Below are 26,660 nucleotides of genomic sequence, written 5' to 3' on the forward strand. Positions count from 1 at the left end.
GAATTTCGTAGAAAAAGTCAACACATTCTTACTCAACGCTTTTCACCTATTTTCAAAACTGGGACATGTTGGGTTCGAGAGCAATCGATTTCTTCCCAATTTGCTTGACCGACGGAGCCAAATGTGGCCTAAAATATGCTTGGGAAGCAAAAAGAGTAGCAGGATTGAGGACAAAGACGGGGGGCCATTAAAAAGTTTCAAATTCCCCTGTCAGTCTAAGGCACAATCTTTGGCCTGCAAGGTGAAAACATGACACGAGGAGTCGACCATTCGACCGTGAGAAATTTGCCCTTAATCGTCTACAAAAGCTTTCTGTTTTGTAGCCTACACTCATGACAATACCTATAATGTAATTTTGGAATCCAGCATCAAAGATACATAGATTGACCAGTAGTTTATAAAGCCTTTGAATTTTATCTTAGCGCTAACGTATGAAAGTTTAAAAGAAAAATTGAGAGTGGGAATGTGTGAAATGCTTTGAGTGCAATTTTGCTGATTTTTCGCTATATTTAGCCTTATGAAGAAGAATATTTGCTTGAATGTTTCATTGATATAAATCAACATTTGGAACACAAAGTGCAAAAGGAGGTCAAGAATATATGAGCAAGGTGAAAGGTCAGTAATCTCAACTTTCTTATCAGTTAAATTCTCACTGGCCATATCAGCAAATTGATGTGACTTCCCGACCAGTCTCTCTCTTGCCAAATCAAGTTGAAATCTTTGACTTCGAAATTGGCATTGATCATCAACTTTTAATTCCATTGATTGAAGCATTCTTAAGGCTCATGAATTGATCAAAACCTTTTTTTTCTAAAGTTAACAATTTTTCGGTCAACTATGATCAGAATGCAATTAATGGTCGGGCAAAACTAAAACTGAGACAAAGCAGACATCTTAGATCAAAAGAAGAATTTGAAAAACAAAATGGCGTTGTCCAAGCAATTTTGGAGTGCCCTAGTTTGTACTTGTTTCATCATCATCTCCATCCCCGAAGAATGGGGAAAGTCAATGTTTCCAATCTCCGGATTCCAATACTTGGCAAGCCCCTTCTCATGGCGGCGTTGGACCTTGGCCTCGTTCCTTCTCCTCACATTTGTTGGTGGTCTCAAGGGTCTTTGGATTGTCTATGCCACCATAGCAAGAGACTTGCGGTAAGTTTCATTATGTTTCATTATGTTATGCAACTGAGTTGTGTAGGCGTCAATCTTTCACCAAGTGTGGTTTACTTTTAACGATGCCCATCCAGCTACTTCATCTTGGTTGTCCTCCATTTTATGTTTCTTCTCTCTTTTAGGCTGATATATCGCATCATTTTTGGTCTAGGGGTCCCTCTTGTGAAGGCCAAACTAAAAAACCTAACCATTCCTCAGATCTTTGAACAAACGGTGCGTCAGAATCCAGACAAAACGATGATCACTTTCATCAGTGGACCCTCTTCGTATGAAAAAATGACCTTTAAAGAGGTATATGAACCAGCATTTCATCCTCCAATGAGCAAGTCAAATAGTTACGTATTAAAATAGGTCGATGATTTGGCAAACCAAACCGGGAACTATTTCGCCAACACTGGCTATGAATCCGGTCAAGTGGTGGCTTTGATGTTGGAAAACCGAGTTGATCATCCGTCAACGTGGTTGGGTTTGTCCAAAGTAGGCATTATAACCGCTTTGCTAAACATCCATATCACTGGAAAGGCTCTGATCCATTCGATTGAGATCACAAAAGCGAGAGCCATTGTCTACTCAGACGATACTGAGGAAGGTCAGTTTCCTTCATCTTAGATGGGTTGATAATACAATGGAAAGAGGGTTTCATTCTTACAGGAATCGAGAGCATTGTAGACACTTTAAGTCCAGATGTACGATTGTTCAAACTTTCGCAAAAGCCGCCCATGAACAGTGCCCTCAAAGCTCGTACTACCCTCATCCATCAAGCTATTAGGAAATGTTCCAATGTTCGGCCCGAGGTGAAAAATCTTGGGAATTTGACGGATCCTTTGATGTATGTGTTCACCTCCGGAACGACAGGGTTGCCGAAGGCAGCGACGATCGCTCATTCAAGGTACCTGATGACAGGCTTTGCTCTCTACGGAATGTGCGCCATGGACCGCAAAACAGACATTCTCTACACCATGCTACCCATGTACCACACTTCAGCCAATGGTCTTTGCACGGGAGCCGTCATTGTGTCAGGTTTGAATGTGGATACGTGTATAAATTTGGACGGACTAATTGTCAAGTCATGACGACCTTTCTAGGAATGGGCATGGTTTGCCGAAAGAAATTTTCCGCCTCCAATTATTGGAAGGATTGCGCTGAGCACGGAGTCACTGTAGGTATCTTGGAGTTTGTAATTCATTTTTCTCGGCATACAAATTTTCTGATGTGAAAGGTGTCCCAATACATTGGAGAAGTGGCGCGATATCTCATCAACACGCCTCCCTCGCCTTATGAGGAGAAGCAGAGAGTAAGAATGATGTTTGGAAACGGGATGAGGGCCGACATTTTTGACCAAATTCGCTCAAGATTTAACGTGGATATTGCCGAATTCTATGGTGCGACAGAAGGAAATTGCAGTCTGAGTAAGTCTAGTTATTTTGAGGGATATCGGCACCATCAAAGTTAACTGGTGGAAAGAAATAAGGGCCATTTTTGGGCCTTCTGAAAAGATCCTCCCCCCCACTCAAAAAATAGCCCAATCATATTGAATTCAAAGTTTTCTTTAAGAAAAAACATGGGCAGAATCTTGTCTGTCAATAACACAAAGGAAACTAACTGCTACTGTTATACATTTTATTTCATGCCCGTTTGTTAACGAGACACTGGAAAGTTAGTTTATTTCAGTTTAGATTTCAAAAAATCGAAATGGTCAACACTTTACACTAGTTTGGCTTTCTCGCTTTATGATAAGCACAGACAGGCCCTTAATCTTCTCTTCAAACTCGTTAGTATGAAAAGGCGACTCGTGAAAGGTGTCTTGAGCATACCGACTTTCCATGAAAGCAACTGCCATTGAATAAATAGCTATTCATTAAGATGGACCATTAAACAGCCGAGTGCCCTATCATAGATGATTCAATTTTAGCCGAAAGAAAATTGGTAACCTCCGATTTTATGGCCGTATGAATCTCCTGGAATCACAGATTTCCGTCCTTTACCAGATCTGTTCTTAAGAGATTCGCAGTTCTTGCACCAAGTTTTCCACTTTTGAATGGTTCGAGGATAGGCAAAGAAAGCCTCGCCCATCTCCATTGGCCTCTTCTTGGCCTTGAGCATGCCGATAGCCTTGAATGACTTCAAAATTGCACCCAATTGGCATTTTCGAACAAGAGATTTTCCTTTGCGTTATCTTCAGGCGGCCAAAATATCGAAGCCTTTTCATTATTCTTTAGGCTAAAATAAGCTCATGTATGATATGGAACGAGTTCTTTCCAAATATTTCCTCGGAATGAAAAACCATTTGGCAAATGTTTGGAAGGAACTAAATGTGTTCTTCAACTTCTGTCCACCCTGTATACCTGATCTTGGTTTCCAGTCAACTTCCTGAATAAGAAGGGAGCAGTTGGATTTGTTTCCAAGATCTTCCCTTTCATCCTACCATATCGAGTCATCCGAATTGATAATGAAACTGGCGAATTCATTCGAGATCCCAAGAGTGGCTTGTGCCAAGAATGTGAACCAGGAGAGGTTGGAGAACTAGTCTCACCCATTGTGCGGGGCAACCCTATCCGAGACTTCCAGGGATATCTTGACAAGTCGGCCACCTCAAAGAAAGTCGCCAAAAATGTCCTGAAACAAGGGGATATCTGCTTCCGGTGGGATTAAAGAGGTCTTGAAAAATAATTGCAGTCGCAATCTTTGATAATAACTCCGATGCAGGAGTGGGGATTTGATGACAATGGACGACCTGGGATTCTTATACTTCGTGGATCGCTTTGGGGACACATTCCGATGGAAAGGAGAAAATGTGTCGACCTTGGAAGTGGAGACCATCTTATCAACCATTTTAGGGTTCAAAGATATCACGGTATTTGGCGTTCAGGTAAGCTATCTCTTGATTCCATTGACACTTTAAAGCTTAGATTGAACGGTCAACGAAAAAAGTTCTGGTGAAACAAGGATAGATACTACTTCCTTCATTTGGTCCCAACTTTAGATTCCTCAAACCGAAGGTCGAGCTTGCATGGTGGCAATGGCGATGGATGAGAAAAACAAAACTTTGGACTTTGAAGACTTGTATAAGAAAGTGGATAATAATCTGCCCTCCTATGCCAGACCGATTTTTCTGCGAATTTGTTCGCAACTGGAAATTACTAGTGAGACTTGAATAGCCGTCTGGAAGAGTACCATATACAAAAAAATATTTCATCGCTCATCTAATTTTCTTTTAGGCACTTATAAATTTCGGAAGATCAATCTGACGAAGGAGGGGTACGATATATCTTGCGTGAAGGACAAAATCTACTTCAGAGACCAAACCAAGAAAACCTATTCGCTCTTGGACCAGGAAACTGCAAAACATATCAATAGTGGGGTGCTGCAATTTTAAATAAATATAAATCTAGGAAAAAAATGGCATTGAGCCAAAGCCATCAATTTAGCCTTAACGTGCGTTTTGAGAGCACCTTCAAGCCCTCGAGAATCCAGGTTAGTTACAACAATGAAGTCCAACTTTCCTCTTTCTCGGGCTCCTTCATTGTTCAATTTGCTGCCTTCAAATATTCGTAGGGAATGCATAGGCGTTGATCCAGTAGCAGCACTTATAAAATTCCCGATTAACCTTATTTTCAAGGGTTACCCAGATCAGCTATATGGGCACGAGCCAAATTGGCGATATATCCGTTTTTTTCTATTTTATGCATAACGACGTCAAATACGCAAATAAATCTTAAAATAAGAGTGTTTAAACGAAATATAACTCAAAAGAGGCTGCAATTCTTGAAACTTTGTTGTGATTTCCAAGGAAACTATCAAGGATACTTTGCTTTAATGTCTTAACCTCAGTTTTTTTTTACATCCGTTTGAGTGAGCCTCAACAAACCAATGACATTGCCGCGTCAATTTCTTGGGATACAGGAGGTTTTTGAGCTGTCTACAACGGTATCTTTGGAAGATCATCCAAGGCTTTTAAAATATATTCTTTGTTTTAACTGAAAGGTCATATTGAAACTCCGGACAAAGTTGAATTCGGCTTTACTGGCAGTCAAATGAGCAGGGGGGTTGATCAGTTTTCTTCAGTGTTGTGTTTGCTTAGAGATTCTCAAGATGAGAAGACAGTTGACGAAAAGAACAAAGGTGATTGGCCATTGGAGCCAAATCATTTATGTATTTCTCAGTTTTGAGACTTCGTTTTGAAATCGTTACGGTTCAACGAATAAAAGTTGCCACAAAAAATGCAACTTCCAAGGAAACCAAGAAAGATGCCTGCAGTTGAGAGTAAATATGTTACATGCACTTGGCGCATGATCCCGTTCCTTAAGTTGCAAGGTTGCGTGGTCAAATTACATAGACTTTCGGTAATGCTGCATTTAAAATTTTCGCGTTTTCACTTGTATGTAATTATGTAGTGGTCGTATATTGTATTCTTAAAAAATATCAACAGATGGGACGCCAATAAGATGAAAAATCAGTAAGAATATAGCACAAACAGGAATGATTATACTTCCACATCGTTACTTTGACACTGAAACCTACTTATTGATATCAACTGAAGCCTGGGTATGATCTAATGCTGGTTTGGAGTATCATAGTTGACCTGGTTAGTCACCAAGTACGGTCAAGATTTGGGCCAAAACGTAAACAACGGATAACTGGCTTTTGCAGAAGTAAATTGCATGAATATAGGTAACAGGGTCACTTATAATTGTGACAAAGATTACAGTTGGTTGGTATTTTGTAAGATGGTGAGTTTAAAGATTGGTGAGGTGACACTTCAGTTTTCAGTGAATACATGAAGCGCCATCCAGCTCGTCCAGGTTATGGTTGCCTCTAAGGGACCCTGGATGTAAATGATCTCTAGTTGCCTCAAACACTGTAGGTAAAATTTTCGCAACCAACCCTTTTTCGATTATCTTTCGGCTGCTATGTTCATATCGAAAAGTGCGTATCGTCCTGTTTCTTGCCACCCGCTTGTAAACTGAAGAGATCTGTCTGATTTGCATTTCTGCAGATTCAGAAATTGCGTTGCACTCTTACGATGCCATAAGTTCTCAAACCAGTTATCTGCAGTGTCTTTGTTACTTGTTTTATGCTCATTTGTACGTTCGTCGCTTGTAAAGATCGATCTACTAGCATACGTGTATTTGTTAACTTTTCAAGAACTTGCTTTTGTGTACAACTGTAATAATAATTCTTTCCCTGCCGAAACAGCCTAATTTGCTAATATCAGCAGCTGTTCTTAAAAGGCCAGGATGGACGATGACGTGAAACTACTTCGAGGCAAATAGAACAGAAAAAGAGAGGTTGTTGATAGAGATCCATAAAAGGACATACGTTCGCGGAGGAGGTTGGTTCTCCTAAGAATGATCATTGAAAATATTTTTTCAGGAATATTTTCGGTTCACATTCTTGCTGGATTGGGATTATTTGGAGAAGAAAATATGAAGAGTTTCAAATTTCAGGATAGAGATTTTTTTTCTTTTAAGTACCTCAGAATCTGACATTACATTTATTTCAAAATTGAAGTTACGTCTCAGGCTCAAGGTAAAACAAGTAATCGGGATAAGAATGATAAAAATTTTACATGTATCAAAATTTCTGTACGAAAAAAAAAGAACAAAACTCGGCGTTGAGGGAAAACAAGATCAGCCTCATCAAACCAGAAGTGACCCATTCATTTGCAACGTCGATCCATATTTTCTACACCTTAAACCACTCCAAACCCTAAATTTGACATCTTCAATGAACGAATGTCTGACTAGCCCTCTAGAAACTCTATACAGGCCCAGTCAGCAAGCCACCAACTAAGCCAGCCAGCGAGCCAAGAAGCAGCTGAAAAGTTCCAGCCAGGCATGAGGGCAGCAAGACCCGCCAGACAGCCTCAACCTCCAAGTTGCGAGATCATCATTCAGGGCTGCTCCGGGCGTCATCATCCAATCAGCCAAGTCCTCGTCGTTCTTGGTCTTGGGATCCTTGGACTCATCGTCGTCGTCGTCGTCTGTGACTGACTGATTGAAGTGAGTTTCCACAGCGAAAGAGTTCCTCGATCGAGATTTGTGCCATCTTTCGAACTCAAAGTGGGCCTTTTATTCCCAGGTTGAGGTGAGTTTTAGGCTATGAACGTTTGGACGGGCGTAGGAAAATAAGGGCTTCCAAGGACTACTTTTTGGGGTCCGTTCGATGATTAGGTCAGGCGTAGGCAGTTTGATGGATAGATAGGTAGCTAGGTCAGGGTGAACGTCATGGAAATTGTGACAGGAAAGTGAAATCCGAATCATCTCCGTCGACAATGTTGGATCGGACTGATTGTCATCGAGCTGATTTGTACAAAGGAAACGTGGATTTTGAGGCCCTTTATCTGGAGATTTAGTTTTTTACTGACCCATGATAGGCTGGATTATTTACAGATTTACGTCGCAATTCCTTGCAAGGAGAAGAACGAATTCAAAGAAGGTAGATATCGTTTTTTAGTGCGCAATAGTATATAAGTATGCCTGTGAATCACCGTGTGCCCCTTTAAAGATAGAGAATCAACCATGCAAGAAGAGCGTCTAAGAGAGAAGTAACAGGAGACTCCCATCCACTGAGAGTGTTCGGCGACTAATGATGTGTTTGTTGGTTTGGTGTATTTGCAGATCGGTCCACGTGTCTGAATCCAAAGGGGTCGTTTCGATCTTCAATCGACTCACGCAGAAAATCATCATGTTTATGTGGGATTGGATCACGGGTGCCTTGGGCTATCTGGGTTTATGGAAAAAATCGGGCAAGTTGTTGTTCTTGGGATTGGACAACGCCGGAAAGACGACCTTGTTGCATATGTTAAAAGATGATCGCATGGCTCAACACGTCCCCACGCTGCATCCGACCTCGGAAGAGCTGTCCATTGATCGAATCAGATTCACCACGTTCGATTTGGGTGGCCATCACCAAGCTCGGCGGGTGAGTAGTCAGTGTTCGTTCATGCTAGCGGTTGATCTCCATGCCGTGAATAGTTTCCATCTTCCATAGTCGATTCGTGGTTTTGTAATTGAAAGACGTGTTTCTAATTGCAGGTGTGGAAAGACTATTTCCCGGCCGTAGATGCCATTGTGTTTTTGATCGACGCGTGTGATCGGATGCGATTGGGCGAATCCAAGGTCGAGTTAGACTCTTTGCTCACCGACGAACAGCTGGCAAATTGCCCCGTTTTGATCTTGGGCAACAAGATCGATCGCCCTGGCGCGGCATCTGAGGATGAGTTGCGACAGATTTTCGGCCTCTACGGCCAAACCACGGGCAAAGGAAAAGTGCCACGTTCCGAGTTGCACGGTCGGCCTTTGGAACTGTTTATGTGCTCCGTGTTAAAGCGACAAGGCTATGGTGAAGGTTTCCGCTGGATCGCCCAATATCTTGACTAAGTCGTCTCTAATAAAACATACACACTCACACACATCCGGATGCCAATGGCGAATTGCTCTTCGTCAATGGATTCAACTATTACAGTATGTGACAGTGACTACTTGCTGGTGAAAGCTCCCATGGGTAGCGAAATCGAAGATTGGCCCTACTGGATTGGATTTCCACTTCTCTTCGCCGAGAGGAGTTCTCTAAAAGTGATAACTAGCTAATTTTTCCAACTTTTCGAAGAAAAATGCCCACTACCTTCTGTGACTTCTTATTTTTTGCAGCCTTGAGAACTTTTTTTGTTCCAATTTTAGTGCCCCTTTTTTTTTTTATCCAACTCCCGTTCTTCCCGATTGCCCTTAAATCCAGAGTATGGAACAAAAGGATCAGTTCTCCCAGCAATTCGATTTTTTTTTTCACATACATCTCTCCCCGTTACAAAATGGTCCATTGTCGCTCACTGCAATGGCTTGGGTCTCTTGTTTTAAATAAATTCATACTCCCTGAAAAGAGCATACTTTTTTTAAAAACAAAAATTCACTCCAACGCCGGTAGATTATCACATATTTAGTTTTTCTGGTTTTTTCGATCATTCTTTATCACAATTTAGCTATTACGATCTACTCGATAGATGGATCAATTACGCTCCATCGTCGTCGGCTGAATATAGAGGGCGATTTTTTCTTGGCGTTGAATGGCTTTTGAATCGTACCAAAGCTCTTCGGTGGCAGGCCAAGCTTGACTAAAAAGAAGTGGAAATGAGATCAGACGGCCGTTTCTTAATGATGCTCATAGAAGGTTTGTTTCTTACCCTCGATTTTTGAAGTCTCTTGCAAGGTTGATTTCCAAATCGTTGTTGATCTTAAGTTTTATCACTGCCGGTATGGGGAAAGTCGATCCTTTTTTCGCAACTTTGATTGTGACATCTTTCTCCACAATCTCGGCGTGAACAGCGTTCAAGAACTCTGTTGGGTAGAAACTATCGATTGGAACGATTTTTGCTAACTTGCACCGTAGCGCTAGAATAGGGATCTCCATCGCTTTTTTGGGAAATCGAGAAATGACCGTTCTAAGATCAAGTTCTTTGTGTTCGCCGTAATCTACGAAACACACTGCAGCTTCATTGTCATTTTCCTTGTTAATTTCGAACACTACAAATCGAAACCATCCGGGAACCAAGTCAGCTTGCGGATAAGGGGCAATTCCGATGTCACCAACGTTCCATAGTTTCTCTTGGTCAAGCGCAATTTCTCTCTCATCCAGGTTTTGGACGAACGCCTCCAGGCATTGGGTAAGATCTTGGGCCATATTTTGTTGTTCTTGAGTTTGAACATAAATTTGTCCTTCGGTATCGATAAACGTGACTTTGGCGTCAAATACACGTTCTTCGATCATGATAGGACTCGGCCACATTGGTTTGCCCGGACTTTGATCTGAGCCTGTGAGAACTTGAATGGGTCGATCTTCCGAAAAGTTTTCACCTAAATCGTCTTGGATTGCCACGCTTCCACAACTCGATAACGTTAAATTTGTACTCTGCGATAAAATGAACTGCATTAGTTTCATATTTGTGCAAGGCTAAAAACTCAGTAATGTTTTTTTCGTACCTTAGCAGTGTTGTTTGACAAAGCACTCGGGTTTGCAAGCATAGCAAATCCCTTTTCGTGTAGAAATGTTTTAATGGATATCGTCTTTGCTACGGCCGGCTCGAATGCATCTTCCATCTCAATGACCTCGTAAGTCAAATCCATCTCGATTTGCTTTACTTTTTCATCAATCTCACCCTGATGGTTAAACATGGCATTAATAGAGTCGCATCAAGTTCATATATTGCATTCATGAGATATTGCACAAATCGTATGCAAGAGCCTGAAGTTTAAGACATTGATAACCCTGTATCGTATTGCTCATTTCTTACTCCACACTCTTTATGACAATGGATAGATGTAAGATCACTCACCACAGGATATCCCTCGACGCAAATGATGGGCTTCATGTAGTCGCAGAACTTTTCTTTGGCGGTGATGCTCCAAGATTGATCCGAGGTTCCCAAAGGTGTCAAGCCGGCCAATTTCACTCTGACGCAGAAAGCATTGGTTCGTTTCAGTTGTTTAGGCAAGGGTGTTAGGTATCTTTTAGAAGTGCAAATAATCGGACCTTTGTCCAGAAGGAAAACTTGATATTCACGATTTTTAATGCTTGTCACTGTTCCTCGAAAGTAATGGCCTTGGTCATTGACCCCGACAATCTGGCCCATATGGAGCTGATGCAAGCCATAGTTTTGTTCGCTTGAGAGTATCTTTTGGATTTGCAAGTTAAACGCTTCCCACAAATTATCCAAGTGTTTGAGTCGCACATAAATTGCGTCCGGGGATTCCACATGTGTAACAACCAACGAGTAGCTTTTGGGAGGGACAGGGGACCCTAAGTCGAGGCTTGGCATTGGTTCAGTTCGCACTACTTCTGAAGATCGACTTGGTCCGTCGCAATCGCTACTGTCTTGTCTCATTTGATGTGAAAAATAGCTCTCCACTTCCGCATTGAAATTCTTATTTCCCCTTAACGTGATATTGACGGCGGCTTTTCCAGATGATTCTTCAATGTCAGAGATGACCATGGACATCTTGTCGTCTTTAATCATGAGGAAAAACGCTTCAGACACATCTTCCGGCCAAGATGTGATAGGGTTCTTCAAATTCAGAAAGCATTCAACACTTTGGATAGGATAGTCGCTCAATTTATCTGTCATGGGCCAAGTCGATTCCATGCTCACATCTTCTGTGTTACCAAAGTCCACATAACGGACTTTCACTTTTTCAAGCTCTTTCGTGACAGAAACCACTTTGGCCCGGTAAATGTTTCTGTCAATGACAGAACGGACGGCCAAAAACATCCCAGGTTCGACTACGTCGATCACTTGATGGCTCGTGTTCTGGAAGTATTCAACAGCACGTTAGGCAAAAAGAAAATGGGCTGGCCACAATACGTCTTACATTTTCCACTAGATCAATCAAGTCTCTTTGAATATTGTCCACATCATTCGGATATAACTGGACGAAGAAATTCGAAGGTGAAATCCAGAAGCAGACCTTAGCCGTGACACTTTGATTCAATGTCAGATTGGGCGATGGAAGTTTGTCAGGCAAATTGACACCATAGATCTCTTCGATCCCTGATGCCGAAGAAAAATCGGTAACTGAAATTATTAACCCCATTATCGAGCCGAGCTTAAGCAACGTGATTTATGAACTGATACGCACCAATATCTGGGTTATTGAGGGTTATTGAGGGGGCTTCGCCATTTCTTTGCAGACAAGACTTGGAGGCCTTTGGAGTCTTGGGTACTTGAGCACATCTGACATGGTATCCCGAAGATTTGGCGGCTTGGATGAGTCGCTCAAGACAAGTAAGACAAAACTGTCCACTGCACTCGAGGACGATTCTTTGACACGGGACATTACCATCTACCAAAGAAGAGATGTCAAATCTTACAGCAGCATCAATCGATGTCATCGTTGACGTACTTACCTTGCTTGGAATTGGGGGCCCGACACAAGAGACACGGGTCAATCGAGACTGCGGGCACACGCCTCTCCATGTTCGCGGCTCAATCTTACTTTTCCAGTTCCGTTTCGTTTAGGCATCAATGTTTACAATGAGCAGGGTTGCGATTTTGGACTCAAGCAAACCTCAAACCATCAATTTTATCCTTTATTTTAACAACCTAGCCAGTTTGGTTTTGGTTTTTACTTGCAAATGTAATACTTTCATGGCATCAATAGTTTAAAGGTGCGCTTTCTATCGTTCCCAACATTCTCACAAATAAGTACCAATGTGTGTTCAGAAACTGGTAAATCAAGAACGACATTGAATTTGATGATTGAGCAGGCTGTCACGAGCGAAACCTGCTTGGAGCAAACCCTTAGGAGCAAAGTATTACATGTCACGGTGACAATTTGAGCGATTTCGATCAATTTTGCAATATGACTTTTGTTGTCAGATTTGACATCTGAAAGACAAAAATGTAGATAAACCTTTTTCCCATTTAACTAACTCAGAGCTTTCCGTAAAACGATCAATACAAACAACTAAACTTGAAAGAAAACACAGAATGACTCTTTTGCATATTTTGAGGACGCAAATCGACACAATTGAAGCTTTAGAACCAACTTAAAACTAGGGGTCTAGTATCCCAAATTCTGGACAAGTTTCCCAATTCTGTTAGTCTATATTTTGGAATAATGGAATAGTAAGAGACATTCACCCTCAGCTTAAGTTATTTTGATCAAAGTGAAAGGAAAAATCCATAAATGAATGTAGAACTGATTGCAAAATAGCCGGTAGCTGCATTTGCAAAGATGAAAGACATCCTGCCTTTCCCTCTGCCTGACTTTTCCATTATTCCTTTATTTTTCATAACATATACATGCTGAACGATTTCAAAAGTCATATGTGTAGGAAAAAACAATTTCGAAGGAAATAATTCATATCAACTTGCTATGAAATGGGACAAATATTAAGAAAGGTACCTCTTAGGTACATTTTGTTATTCTGGAGGTAGGGGTGAAAGACAAGCAGAGCTTGAAAAGCGACAGAAAGGCAGAGCATGAATCTAGCATGGACACATGGCACTCTGACTTTGGGTATTGAGTGAAGACAAACAAGACAGCAAACTTCTTTTTTTCATAATTTCGAATGGATTATGCTGCACTTAAAAACACACACACACTTTTTAATTTGCAGTTCTGACACCGCACTATTGTTCTGGCTTAATATCAAAATATTGGTGGCTCAAACAAACTGGTAGATTGGATTAGATGACCACTTCAATCAATGCATGCTTGATGGGGTTGACACGGCAGTTTGTCTATTGTTAAGCTCCAAAAGTCGAGGCCCATTATTTGATTTCCACTTCACTTGACAAGCCCCAAACAAATCTGTATTTGGCCGAGTTTTAAGTAGGTGATTATTGCCATCATTTTCCTCATTTGAATGAGAAGTTGTTTTATGAGATTTTTGGATACTCTCACAATTTTCATGATTCTTGATGCATAATATTCTACTAAGGCTCTTCAAAGTGGCATGATATTGCATATGAAGTAATCTAAACTCGAGTCATTTTAAAGGTCTTTGATGCCAAACGAATGGAAATGTTGGTTAGCAGTGACAGAGATTTAAGAACCATGTTGGCACTGCAGTTGCTGAATAACTCCAGAGATGGATCGGTAGATATCCGCATTCGGGGTGGTACTTCTACTGCTACTGGCTGGAGAATCGGTGGAATGTGTTGAGGAATGACTCAATTCCGAAATTCGAGCCTTGCGCGTTATGAAGCAATGATTTCTTTTAGCAAGAAGAATAAGATAATGGTTTTCGTGAAGAATTGTCCCGGAGTAGTGCTCGATGAATTGCTCTAGTCTCTTTAAATCGTCTTTGATACTGAGCTCTGAGAGCTCGTCTTCAATGCGGTCAATTTTTGCCTCCACGACATCCACAGTCAATTCAAAATCACAATCTGAGCAAATCCATTTGGAGTACATATTAAGGCAATCTGAGGGAAGCATGAGTCCACTTTCACAAGCCTCACATTTGAGAGCACTAACTTATGTGTGAAACTCGGTGGGATCTGAGCACCGGAGGCATTTGCATTGGAAATACCACTCGCTTTGAATTTTGCGTCTTCTTTTGTGATTTCCCAGAATTGAAGAAACGTAAGATATGGAGAGTTCTTCCCCTTTGGCAACATTTCTTCTGGCCCGGACAACGACGTTGAAGACTCCGACTGAAATGAGGAATTTGGATTGGCTTTGTATCAACATGTGTCATTCTTTTAAGGGTTTGTACAGATGCTTTCCGTACCTTTCTTTGGATCTGCTTCCAAGGTAAAAATTGTGTTACTTAGGCAACTATGGTTCATGAGAGCAAAAACGGGGAACAAAAGTCGACCTTGAACAAGATGTTTTTCTCCTTCATTGGTTCCCGACGAAATCACTCTGGAATCAATTGTGGTGCTGGAATTGGAAGAACGATTTTCAAGTTACGTGAACTACCTCAATCAAATCATATTTCTCTCTTGCGGGGGCATTTTTGGGTCCTTAGTTCTTATACTAAGGTCTACATCAAAATACTTTTTCAGTTAAAATGATGCCCTCTTACTCATGGCATTTCTCATTGTGATGTCCAAACCTGTGATGTAATTGTAATTGCAATCACATTTCCAAGTAATTATATTTGTAATTCATCGTATTTGAAATTCAAGTTATTGTAATTTTAGTTCATTTAGGTAGTTATTTGTTAATCTGTCTCATGGATCTACTCATAGGTTTGGCTGCCCCAACAACTCCTCGTAACTTGACCTTTTTATTTCTGTAAAACTAATCATGAGCAAAACCGAATTTCCAAGTCGAGCTTGTGAAGTGAAGAAAAAGCGGTGAAAATCAAATTTGGAGCCCTGTTATTGTAATTCAATTGCAATTCGAAACTAATTGTAATTTTGAATGAATAACATTTGAAGACTAAACACTTGTAATTGCGATTATTTACATTTATAACCGAGTAGTTGCTGCTATATACATTTAGAACCGAGTAATTGCTGCTATTTACATTTGAAGCCTTTGTCAAAAATGATAGAAATGACATTTCAGAAGGAAATTGACCCACGTCTGTTAAAATCTAACAATTGGGCAAAACAGACACTGGATGGGAGCACAAGGATAAGACAAGATTGAAGCCATAGGTATGTCACTCATGTAATATTCCAATTGTCTCTTTCAAATTTCTCAAGGTCATTTAAACCATCAAGACCTTGTTCATGAGCTTTTTCTTTCTTTGCCCCAACCTAAAACTGAATGATAAGGCAACGCCCGAGACAGCGAGACCTTATTAGCCATTGAGAGTTTTCCTCATCCAATTATCCGAGAACCAAGACTTAAATTGAGTTTCGTGAAGCGTGCCGTGGAAAGTCCTGGTATTTTCCAGATTGAATTGTACCCTCAACCTAAAGCTTTCTTGTCGCTTGTTGTGAAAGCCAAGTTTCCTTAATATTAAGAGAGACATTTTGGCCTAACAGTGCCTAATGGTTTCAAGGTTGGCATCAAAAATGTTGCCCCAAAAATACAACTGATGGACCAACGGTTCTCAAAACGATCCAGTTTCAACTGAGGTCCTAGAATTATGCGTTAAAAAAAGAAAGGTTACGAGTTATACTCATTTGGGAAAGAAATTAACCTTAATTGTTACGTATTTTTTTCATTTTAAAAGCTTTTCTGAACAAGGACTACACTTTGCCAAACAGAGCCTCTTCGTGCTTCAGAGGCTTGTTAATTGCAATTTTCTAGATGAGAAAACTTGAATTACCTATGTGCCATGAAAATACCGAGTAGCTTGTGAAGTTGCTCGTCACTCTTCTCGTTTGCCATAAAGCACCTTCGCCTCAAAAAGTCGACCACATCTTTTTGGAACATTTTCCATTCTCCAAGTCCTCTTCGCTTCTCGACATGATCAGGCAATTGGAAAACAAACTCCCTCAGGAGCAACTCTTCGCTTTGGACCATGTCACGGGGACGATGTCGTGCACCTCCCTTGGGTTGATCATCATTGGATTTCTTAGTTCGCCCACTGAGTAACTCGGCGGCCTTTGCGTGCTGTTCCAAAGCACACATTCGGAGCAAAATGATTACGGAGTAGATGAAATGTGGTCGAGTGAAATTGTTCACGAGGGATGAGAGATTGATCTTATTCTCCGTGAGCACTCGACACTCAATTTGATGAACAGATGAATTGGCACACACGAGAGAGCCACATAAAGGTATAGAGCAGGAATTGCACTTGGTGAAAGCATCGGCTCTCAATCGCCTCAAACAAACTGGGCAAGTTGGAAAGGAATGTGGTTGAGGAGTGGCCAAAGTCGAGGCTTCAATGAAAATGATTTCCCCTTTTTTGATGTCTCTGGTGGCTGTCAGCCTCAAATGAAACTTTCCTGGCGGCGAATCCTTTCTCTTGGGTGCTAAATGAAATGGCCAACATCGTGAGCGTACTCTATGATACACTCGAAAATGATGGTTCGAGCAAACTGAAACTCGTCGACACCAATTGCAACGAAACAAGTCACCGCTTTGGTCGTTGGTCTGGCACAAAAAACATCTCTGTGAAATATCCTCCGACACATTCAAAGTGTCTGAGTAACCATTTTCGAGGCTACCATATAGGTCGTGAGAAAGGGAGCGGGCTTTATTGAGCGATGCAAGTGATGCACTTTGGCTCAAGACGTACTCCTTGGGGATGGTCTCATTTCCATTCGTGACCATCACATTCTTGGCCTTTCTTCCTTTGACAGAGGAAACTCCCGGTTCTTCCATTTCTCCACTTGAGACAATTTTTCGGAACCCACTCGCTCTTGAGTGATCACTCCTCACTAATCACAGGAACATGTCACTCGAAACCGTGCTAAAACATCCAAGACAGGCTCAGAGCCGAAATCCCTTCAGCGGATCGCGGATCACTCCGAATTAGTGGGGCGACAAAGTGCCATGCTTTCCTAACTGTATGCTCCCGTGCAAGAAAACGCATACCTCCCCCTGTAAATACGAGTACTGTACATACTCTAAGGATATTTTGTCTGATTCTGGCTGGGATCCAAGATGCAAAACCTCAATCGAACGAGGCGCTATAGTACGTGCCTCCGATTTGTACTAGCCCAGGCCCATTTGAAAAGACAGTTTTGATTGACAACCTTGGGAACTTGTCAAGGATCTCTTGCTCAAGGAAAAGGTAAAGAGTTCTCTCTCTCTCTCTCTCTCTCTCTCTCTCTCTCTCTCTCTCTCTCTCTCTGCCATTGCCCACAAGCAAAGTAAAGGCCACGTGTTTCGCGGTTCATTCTTTACCTCGGTGTTTTGTGGTGATCTAGTGTGGATTTTGGCCTCAGATTGAGTTGGCCACCAACGTAAGAGAAAACGAATGAATGATTTGGGCTGCATGTTCGTATGTGTCAAAATTGAATTATTAACGAGCAGCTTTCTCAGAGTGCTTCCAAGGAACAATAATCTTAGATATCATGTGTATCGGGAGTCTGATAGCACTTAGGATCTTACTCGCTCTCAAGTTTAAAACCCTCAGCAATGGTCTCATACATGTAGTAATGAACGAATATTCACCTGACGGAACCTTATACAAACAGGAACAAGATTTCTGAATAGGCAGTCACTCACATTTGTGGCGTTTGTATGTCACTAAAAGGAGTCGCTCGCTCCCCAGTCTCCGCTTCTATCCACCTTACAAAATAAACCGCTTCATTGAGCCCCAGGTGTTTTACGATTGCATACAAACGCCTACTCTTCTTCCTCTATTGACCTCAATTGAGTCAATTAAGTTGTCCAAAGCTTGTGCTTGTTCCAACTTGTGTTGGTACACTAATCATGACAAGGCTAGACATTTACAAATATCAGGATCGATGATCAGCATCAGTCTCTTGGTACCAACATCTGTGAGGAGCCAGGTTGGGGTCATTTTGCCAATCCCTTGATAAACTGACTCAATTTTTAGAAAGGAAGATATAGTTGGAAAGAGGCCGTTTTAAAATATCACGGACATTTATTTTTCGAGAGAGAGGAGAAATTCACATCCAGGTTTCATGGCACAACGAGAGTTCAAAATATCGATTCTTGGTGCGGACATTGGACATCAAGTCCTTGGCACATAAATTGGAACACAAGGAAAGAACATACAAGGGACTCAGAAAGGATCGAATATGAAATCAATTCCAGTTATGCTTTGAGCCGATGTTAGATGCATCGTTTTCAACTGGCGGGGTTCTAGTTTCTGACTGAGTAGGTATTTTGTGCTATGACACATGAAACTTGTTGCTTCCAATTCACATGAAAGGGTTTGTAGTCGCTCGGTGACGAATCTCCAACTTGTCCAGAAATGTGAAACGCAAGGAGCTCCATGTCGACAATTCCGCCTTTTTGGCCTCTTTTGTTAGATCTCGTGGGTGAGTGAGTTTGTTCTCCAACTTTTTTGTTTAAACGTCCCTCGTGTGTTCTCATATGAGACCTTTTCCAAAATAGCCTTCTTCCGTGGCAGCATTTCGTAGCTCTTGGGCGATGAGGTCTTTACATTCTCGCTCCAAGTAATCCTTGAGATGCCTCCTCAAGAAAGCCCGAAGGAGCCGCTTCACCAGCCCGTTCAAGGGACCCAAACCATGCAAGTACACCTGGACGCCATCCACTTCCTCCACATGGAAATCTTTAATACCAAAACCAGGGCAAGAGGCAAAGGCACATCGACCATAAGAAATGGGAACAGGAGGCGCACGGAGAGGAGAGAACAAGAAGAAGATAAAGATGAGATTAGTTTTCAGACGAAAAAACAGTGAGTATGCGTGGGGCAAAAACTGCTCCACATAGCTCATATTGACACATCTCCAGGGTAAAATGCAGACCAATCCAATATGTACTACAGTACTGAAAGGATTAACGTTGTTTGAGCAATCGTTCTTTTTCAATGGTCCAAAGCCCAACCTTCTCCAATTATCGTTTAACCGCCCTGTAAAAACCAAAAGAGCGTCAAACTAACCAATCAATGGTTGGGTGAAAAAATAACAACCTGGAAAAGGCGGTAAAGATTGGAAGGCATAAGTTTTTGACAATTTAAAACAAAGACTCGAATCAAAGAAATTTAAGATTGCCATTGGATTATGTCTGCTGCAGTAAAAGTTTCAAACCAGTGATTAACTGTAAATACTAACATGTGCCTAGTTGCATCAAGTCATGGCCATTTCAATGCAAGTAGACCTTCTCATTTTTTGTCATTGTCTTAGGCAATGGTGGGAGAGGAATGGGTATCTTTTTCAACTTACTTAGAAGTTCGGGTGGAGTGCTCGTTGGAAGCATCTGTTTGATCTTCAGGTTTAGAGTGACCTTTTCCACGTTTGCCACCACCTCGCCTCTAATAAGAAAAGAGCAAATGTACGTACTTGTGTCATTGGTTTTTTGATCCAATACGTCATACAGCATCCTTGATCCAGCGTATTCACTTAAACATTAGGAAATCTCCTGAACATACGCGTATTACCTCTCTAAAACTACTTATGAATGCCTGTGTGATAGGTATTAGAAGAAAAAAAGGCAATAATCAAATTACGAGTAGCTGCATCCTATCTGCTGTTATGGAGGGCATATCATGATTGATGTCACGAACACCTTTACGAAAGCATTGCCACTAACTGTTGATATATCTATGAGTTAGCTTTGATTGGATCCCGGCTGGGACATCGACATGTACGAAATGATGGGAAGGTTTAGAATGAAGACTATCGATCTCATAAAGGATAGGATGGTTAAGGTTTCATAAGCCTATGAAAAAGTGAATTTTCAAAGTTTTTCAAAGAGAATGTGCTGATTTCCTTCCACCTCCTTATTGTCCAGTGTTCATGCTTAAGAAATCCTGCAGGTGCTGGTATTGAAAATGGAGCGCAATAACCAACCCGGAAAACCAAAGGCCTGGGAAAACAGTTAATGGTACAATTCATTCTCACCTACTGGTTACACTCAAAATCCCACGAGCACTGGCAATCTCGAACTAACCATTTCTTGCGGTGATTTGTATTGTTGGCTTTTCTTACCTAATCTGAAGGCCTTGCAACTCAGGAAAATGCTGAACCTTCCGAATAAGGAAAATAACAAGGATTACATTGCTCTTATTGAACGTCTGACAAGATAATTAGCAGCTTCCGACAAAAATCTGATTTGAATAGTGTTACTCCCGATGGCGGGTTTGGACCCACGCTCTCTGGGATACCCTATGATGACTGTATCGGGTGCATTAGACCAATCAGCTATCAATAACGTTACCGTTAAAATAGTTATTAGAACGTAATTCATGAGTGAAACCTTCCAAAGTACAAATATTTCATTGTTAAGTTTTCTTCCATTGTCAAGAGTCGGGAAAGGACCTCAAGCTTGATCTAAGATTTGACCTCAAGCTAATCTTGTTATTGAAAGCAATCTACTCTCGTGGAATAACAAATCGCGAAGGGAATGTATTCTCGTCTTTCGGGTCTGTGAATACGTACTTGAGGCGTTGTTTCCGCCAACCGTAAGCGCATCTTAGGTCTTTGGCTTGAAGGGCAAAAGTGAGAAGAAAGTGGTCGGTTTCCGCTTCCAGCAAGGCATCACCCCTCCGAGAAAGATTAGTCAGACCACTCATTTGTCCATCGAACAAGGCCACTCCAATTTCTTGGTCAGGGAGAGTCATTTCATGAAGCCCTCTAAAAAGCAAGACCGTTAATGTGATCAGAGAAGCATGCTCGAAACATGATTTGAGATCTTGGTTGTTGATTCTACATTTTTGTTTCACTCGAATGAATGCAGGGGGCAAAACTAAAAAATCACTTTTCAAACAGTTAGGGATGCAAGCGCTCGTCACGAGACAGATATCTAAGGGATACCCGCGGTAATCAAGAAAATATGAACACTAAACAAGGGTTTCAGTGTCCGTTGCAGTAGCGGAAACTTTACTGCAGCTCAGCTTATTTGCTGGATCAATGGCGACATTGTGAGAATTTTCATAATCTAACCTTGCCAAAAATACGTCGTTCATATTTGATAAGATCGTACAACGGGAGAAAGAATGACAAATTTAATGTTGTTGATTGTTCCAAATCCAGCCCATTCGACGTCAATTAATTCCAGCATGATTCATTGTATTTTGTACACGAAAATGCATCTTACTCATTTGATGAACAGATTTATCCTAATGTCTAAAACAAGAATTAGATCATTCAATTCGGATAAAACCCTCTCAGCATAATAAAACAATATTTATAACGGAAGGTTCAGGCTATTGTTGAAGCAAATAACTTCCGGTTCACAAGGATGACCAATTTCAAAATTAAATTATCCGACCATAAAAATTTCTAGTAAATTGACGAAATTGACTATTATTACAGGATGAATACATTGGTCAGTTATTCATCCGTTCAGAATACATTTCAGTCAGAGAAAGAACGGGTCATTGTTTTTTTTTTCTTCAATTTTTTGACTGACCCTTTACTTATATTTGGAACAAACAACTAGTGGTCCAAAACTGCTCTTTTATGTGCTGTGCATAAGTTAAATCGAGCAGTGTTTTAGGATCCCCTGACACCTAATGCAAACTTTGATGTTAAAGTCAATCCTGAACCTTTGAAGTTATTCTCAATGCAACATACATGTGCGTACCTTTCACGGTGACTCAACTTGCTCCGTTATGTTCAGACCGTATAATGACCGAACATACGTCATGTGGTAGGTAAAAATGAGCAGGCTTATACCCTTCACACATTGCAAATCCCTCTGATGGTGGGATGTTCTTACAAAAGTGGAATACATTTTTGATCCGACAAGAAATGTACTTTCTGAATTTTATACGGCAGATTTACCATGAAAGACATTCCCTGGACATTTTGATGTCAAAAACTGAAAGCATTTTTCTCCATGAGGTGCACCTTCCCTTTTAGCGCAACACTTCCACTGATATAGGAAAAAACGAGTTCAAAGGCAAAGGTGGCTTAGTCGGGGAAATAACCGTAAGCTCCAGGCAAACGGAAAAGAAATTGTTGAAATAAGAGCCAAACGGGAAATGATGCCACATCCCATCTTTTGTAGAAAAGCATTATTTTTCTATTCTTGGTTCGGACTAGGGTCTCTAGTTCGGACGTGTTTTCTTGGTTGTGAGCGCTAATAGCCCAACCAACTTGTTCAACTGATGCAGGGACGAATTCAAAAACTTACTTCCTCGTTCTTCCAAAGGTGCTCTTTTTGCAGTTCTCTTAAAGCCTCTCTTTCTAGAAAGGTGGAGTAATTTATAAATTATGAAATGACCCCCACCTCCCGGCAACCAAGCTCTCACTTTGCGCAACTCGTGATTCTTAAAGAAGTATCTTGTATAAAAGTACGTTTATATTTCTCTCTTGGAAATGATGCTCGTCTTGGATCCCATTCATATACCCCTCTACGAATTGCAAAAAAACAGCAAATAGGATTAGGCGTGGGAAAACCTATCAGTTTTCTCTCCCATGCCACCATATTCAAGAATCGTTGAATTGGAGTGTACATGTACATCCAAGATCTATTCCATTTCGATGGGAAATTGATCAATTTCATCAAAGCACCACATTCAATTCACGACCGGCTTCGTTTTCGTTCTCCGAACACAAATTGATTTATTGATTTTCCCCCTTCGAGTTTTTGGGGAGGCGCTTTCTAATCTTTGGGCGTGTCAACCAAATGGCTTGGGAAAGGTCAATTATGAATCTTACGTTTTCGCCCTTTCCAAATGGGTTCGTTAACTATGTGTACATTCATGCATGCATTCACTATCGTCATCCTTGCTCATGTCAACGATTCTTTTTCGAGAGAGGAATTGATAGATTGGAAAATCTGATCAAGGATTAGGAACTGAACTTACCTTTCCTTCATGTCGGTTTTCATATTGGCAATCAACCCGTCCATGTAGTCATTGGGCTGAATCGAAGGCTTCTTGCAGTTGCGGGCTCCCAGAAAGTTTTGGAGATTGGACATCATAATCAAATGCGGGAGTGAAAAGAACAAAGGCCAACCTCCCCCGGGCGAAGCGGCTGAATCAGCATTGACTTTGCTTGTTTTGACATCCGTCACCAAGGCCCCGTTGATCCAAGTGGTTTGTTGGGTTTGTTGGCTCAAGCATGTGCCAGGGGCAATCACAGTGGGTTCCCTTTCAGTAACAGGTATCGAGGAATTGGATACTGCCGCCGAGGAGTGAGATGAATCGGGATGGTCCAGTGATCCAGCTGCATTTAAAGACTTGGAGCGATTGGCAATGGACGCTCGTCGGAGATCTTTGGTCGAGAGAGAGGTATCTGGTGTGTCTAAGCTTTGAGAACGAGCATTATCTCCTCCTAAGAGGCCCACGGTTCTCAGGATCGACGGCGACTTCAAAAGGAGGGGACTCTTCCGACCAGTTATTGAGGACGATGTGCTGGCATGGGAAGAATGGGTTCCTTGCGGGCTGGGTTGCAATCCCGGAGAAGGAACCTGGAGGAGAGAATCCCGTGACGAGTTGGGCGATGTGTGAAGAGAGGATTTGGAACTCTGTTTCGTTAGGGTTATGGACATTCCGCGTTCCACAGCGGTACATCTTGGCATAGCAGAAGAGAAAAAAATCAACCTACAAAACCAAAGAAAGATATCCATGTACATCTGTGCATGGTCCACAGTGCACGGTGCATGCGAAGTGTGTGTAATCAAGAGCGAGAGAGGGCGAGAGCCGAAAAAAAATCGTTTCGTTTGAAGTTATGTTCTCGTACTCCAAGCTAATCTAAAGCAACTGGTGGAACATGGTACAATGCATGTTCTGTCCCTAGGAAACGTGATCTGGCTCCCGTTCAAAGTGTCATGTCCTTTGAAGGCTGGCATTTACGATGAGAATAACGAGTACGTGGGGAGACAAAAAGTGGAAGGAAGATTATTCTGCTTTCAAGGAGAAGTTGTTTGAAATGTTGTCCACAACAGGAGTTTTTGCTTTTGGGGTACAGGAAAGTGTGTGTACCACAAAATCTGACACTGCTCACGAAACCGACATTAATTGGGTAAGACTCCCCAATCATTAGTTGACCGCATCATGAAGCTTTTAAGGGTCACTATGCGGTAAGTCCAGTCACTGCCTCCTCAGTCTCAACCAATTTTATAGTATTGTATTGAATTTCAACCGGTCATTTCGTTTTACCTAATGTTTCTGCCAGCCTTGAAATAACTTTTCAAACAAGAGGGCACAAAGTAGACGTTCCACTTACATAGTTAAAAACTTTTCCAGACCAGCTTCACCTGGTTTTCATGATATTTGCCAGAGTGAGAGGGGGCCTTGTAGAATAAATTTAGAGTTGTTTGTTTCTCACAAGAGGCACATCGGAATAACTCTTTCAAACTTCATGAATATCATTGTGTGTCTCAGCCTAACTTCGGTGTTGTGTCGACGAAAGGCCCACTTCAATTTAAAATCCTCTCCTCCCCCCAAAAAACAATGAATAAGTATGCATTACTGGACAGAATCTACGTCCAGTGTAGAATGGTTGGGAAACTTAACTCATGACGTTTTGAGTGTGTCTCTGCAACGATTGATTCAATACATGCTACAGGTCTCATTGTCTTCGATGCTACTACGATTATTTTATAATATTTCGTATCAAATCGCCTTACCTCTAGGTTTCAAGGGACATCCGACTGCTACAGAACGAGGAACTAAATTATGGGCGTGACCTTGGATTTGGATGGCTCACAGGAATGCCCAAACTGGAAGAAGCACTGTTTTGATGAGGCCCTATTCCAGAAGGCTCGCGGTAGCGGTAGTAAAGTTAGGTTGATCCCGGGTGAGCGTCTCGAGGCAACTGCCAATTGGACCAGGGAATCATGTTTCATGGTTCAAGTCCAAAATCTCTCTCATCGCCCGTCCTGCTGTCCTTCTCCGTCAGAGAATAAGGCTGAGCGTGGCCTCGTCCCTGTTTGTACTAGTAGCCCTACGCGTGTACAGCTGTACGTATTTATGGAAGAGGACCTTCTGGTTGAGGAACGAAGGTTCTTTCTATGTTCCTCCTCCCTTTTTCGACTTCCTCTCTTTCCTGCTCTCTTTCTACGTAAGGCACTCACACTCCCAAGCATGTACCCCCTCGGGCGTCTGGGGTGTTCCACTCACGTCTTGGTCCCCCTGACCAATTTGTAGGTTCATGTGGTTCTGCGGGGCTATTGTTTTGAGTACGTGCACGTTCTCCTGTGCATATTTGCGTACCCTCGTTCGCGTTCAACCTCATTGCATATTGTGTGTTTTATTTGTACTTAAGAAAGGCCGCTCACCCGATGGATTCGAAAGTTGGATGGTTCCACCAATATTTTAGTGGGCGGGCCCTCTATCCTTTGAAATTTCTTTTTTTTACTCATGCACTTGGGAGATATGAATACTTTTGCTGGAGGGTTAAGTATTGGTTCTAAGACATTCACCCTAAGTTCATTGTCATTCCTCCATAGTCGTTTGTGGTTTGTGGTTTAGGATTCCTTTTTGTCATTAAACTGAAGTTTTAAAAGTGGGCTCAAATAGTTGCGGTTTGCATGCTGTAGCCTTTCGCACGTTCTTACTTGACGTTTGAAATTAATCTTGGAACTGAGTGAAAATGAAATTTTTGCCAAGATAAGTCCTGGGTGAGGTAATTCATCGAAAGTAATTGGAAATAATTTCTCTTGTCTTGGTGTGGTATTCATTCCTCTTTTGAACCCCAAAATGTTCTTGAACATGTCTTGATGGTAAACATGATGGTTTTCTGGGGACTGGTAGTTCTGTCCGTGAAACAAACGTGTTAGGACTCAAACAAAAGATTGGTCTCTGGTTGGTGTTTCTCAGGAATGTTATATATTTCTGTATAGGAACATATTGAGTCATTACTCATTAATAAGGTAGTGTGTTGGTAGTTGTAGCACTCGTTCCATCTGTGCAACTCAATTCTGACCATAATCGTGTATTCAACTAATCGCAAAACACAATCTTTGCGTCTAAAGTATGTATTTGTAATAAGTGTTGTGTTCAGCCAAATAAGAAGCTTAAAACGGTGGTAGGAAATGAATGGGTCATAAAAAGGTTTTCTGGCCATCTTCACGACGGAGATATTTTTCTGAGACCTAGGTATGTAATAACTAGTTCATTAAACATATGTTTATTCACATGCGTTGCCTTTCTGCTCCTTTGAGTATTCTGATTTATAAATCTGAGAAACTCGTTTGTAGAACATTATACAAAGTTTAGAAAAAAAGAGATCAGGAAACAAAGTAGTGAAATTGCAGTCCAATAAAAATTCTTTGAATCAGTAAGTTTGAAATAACTGGTTGACGTAAGTACTTGTACTTATGCATAACAATGAATGTGAACCTAGAGTAGATATCAAGGTGTGTATCTATTTTCTGCCAAGGGAAACCATCGAAATTGCCTTGACAGTTAACTTTTTGACTGACATTCGTAATCACTTACATTTTAATGCCTTTGCAATTAATTACATTTTCGATCGTCACCTTTCTCAATTTCCAATAACGAAAACCAGCGATTGACAGATTCAGGGGTAAACGT

At 41.4% G+C, this 26,660-nt stretch overlaps 5 protein-coding genes across 8 annotated transcripts; 2 read left to right on the plus strand and 3 right to left on the minus strand.

Annotated features, from left to right (window-relative positions):
• Positions 1-824: 824 nt before the first annotated feature.
• Positions 825-4,815, plus strand: LOC131879489 (long-chain fatty acid transport protein 4-like; the record flags this gene model as incomplete). Its single annotated transcript, XM_059225837.1, is given in 10 exon segments — positions 825-1,151; positions 1,295-1,463; positions 1,524-1,761; positions 1,824-2,192; positions 2,258-2,331; positions 2,392-2,581; positions 3,535-3,814; positions 3,879-4,041; positions 4,156-4,315; positions 4,391-4,815. Coding segments are annotated over 10 exon segments (2,028 nt in total). The 3' UTR covers positions 4,549-4,815.
• Positions 4,816-7,054: 2,239 nt separating this feature from the next.
• On the plus strand, positions 7,055-9,050 carry LOC131879592 (GTP-binding protein SAR1b-like). 3 transcript variants are annotated; one of them, XM_059225961.1, is made up of 3 exons: positions 7,055-7,259; positions 7,793-8,096; positions 8,210-9,050. In XM_059225961.1, the coding sequence occupies exons 2-3, from the start codon at positions 7,860-7,862 to the stop codon at positions 8,552-8,554; spliced, it is 582 nt and encodes a 193-aa protein (XP_059081944.1). In that variant the 5' UTR covers positions 7,055-7,259; positions 7,793-7,859; the 3' UTR covers positions 8,555-9,050. The 3 variants fall into 3 exon arrangements, with proteins under 3 accessions (XP_059081944.1, XP_059081937.1, XP_059081952.1); XM_059225954.1 differs by lacking the exon at positions 7,055-7,259 and adding an exon at positions 7,349-7,719; XM_059225969.1 differs by lacking the exon at positions 7,055-7,259 and adding an exon at positions 7,350-7,610.
• A 42-nt stretch (positions 9,051-9,092) lies between these two features.
• On the minus strand, positions 9,093-12,400 carry LOC131879476 (RING finger protein 17-like). 2 transcript variants are annotated; one of them, XM_059225827.1, is made up of 7 exons: positions 12,069-12,400; positions 11,801-12,004; positions 11,534-11,712; positions 10,501-11,472; positions 10,148-10,324; positions 9,352-10,076; positions 9,093-9,282 (listed from the first exon to the last, which is right to left on the minus strand). In XM_059225827.1, exons 1-7 carry the CDS (start codon positions 12,136-12,138, stop codon positions 9,177-9,179), a joined length of 2,433 nt encoding a protein of 810 aa, XP_059081810.1. In that variant the 5' UTR covers positions 12,139-12,400; the 3' UTR covers positions 9,093-9,176. The 2 variants fall into 2 exon arrangements, with proteins under 2 accessions (XP_059081810.1, XP_059081802.1); XM_059225819.1 differs by having other exon boundaries at positions 11,534-11,736.
• A 351-nt stretch (positions 12,401-12,751) lies between these two features.
• Positions 12,752-17,130, minus strand: LOC131879499 (uncharacterized). Its single transcript, XM_059225849.1, is given in 3 exon segments — positions 12,752-14,322; positions 14,400-14,551; positions 15,897-17,130. Coding segments are annotated over 3 exon segments (1,761 nt in total). The 5' UTR covers positions 16,898-17,130; the 3' UTR covers positions 12,752-13,714.
• Positions 17,131-18,108: 978 nt separating this feature from the next.
• Positions 18,109-25,312, minus strand: LOC131885482 (uncharacterized). The gene is made up of 5 exons (XM_059233543.1): positions 24,752-25,312; positions 22,986-23,723; positions 20,611-20,805; positions 19,396-19,484; positions 18,109-18,782 (listed from the first exon to the last, which is right to left on the minus strand). Exons 2-5 carry the CDS (start codon positions 23,699-23,701, stop codon positions 18,580-18,582), a joined length of 1,203 nt encoding a protein of 400 aa, XP_059089526.1. The 5' UTR covers positions 23,702-23,723; positions 24,752-25,312; the 3' UTR covers positions 18,109-18,579.
• Between the last annotated feature and the right edge of the window lie 1,348 nt (positions 25,313-26,660).

Source organism: Tigriopus californicus, chromosome 1, assembly GCF_007210705.1.
Source record: "Tigriopus californicus strain San Diego chromosome 1, Tcal_SD_v2.1, whole genome shotgun sequence".
NCBI classification, from domain to species: Eukaryota; Metazoa; Arthropoda; class Copepoda; order Harpacticoida; family Harpacticidae; genus Tigriopus; species Tigriopus californicus.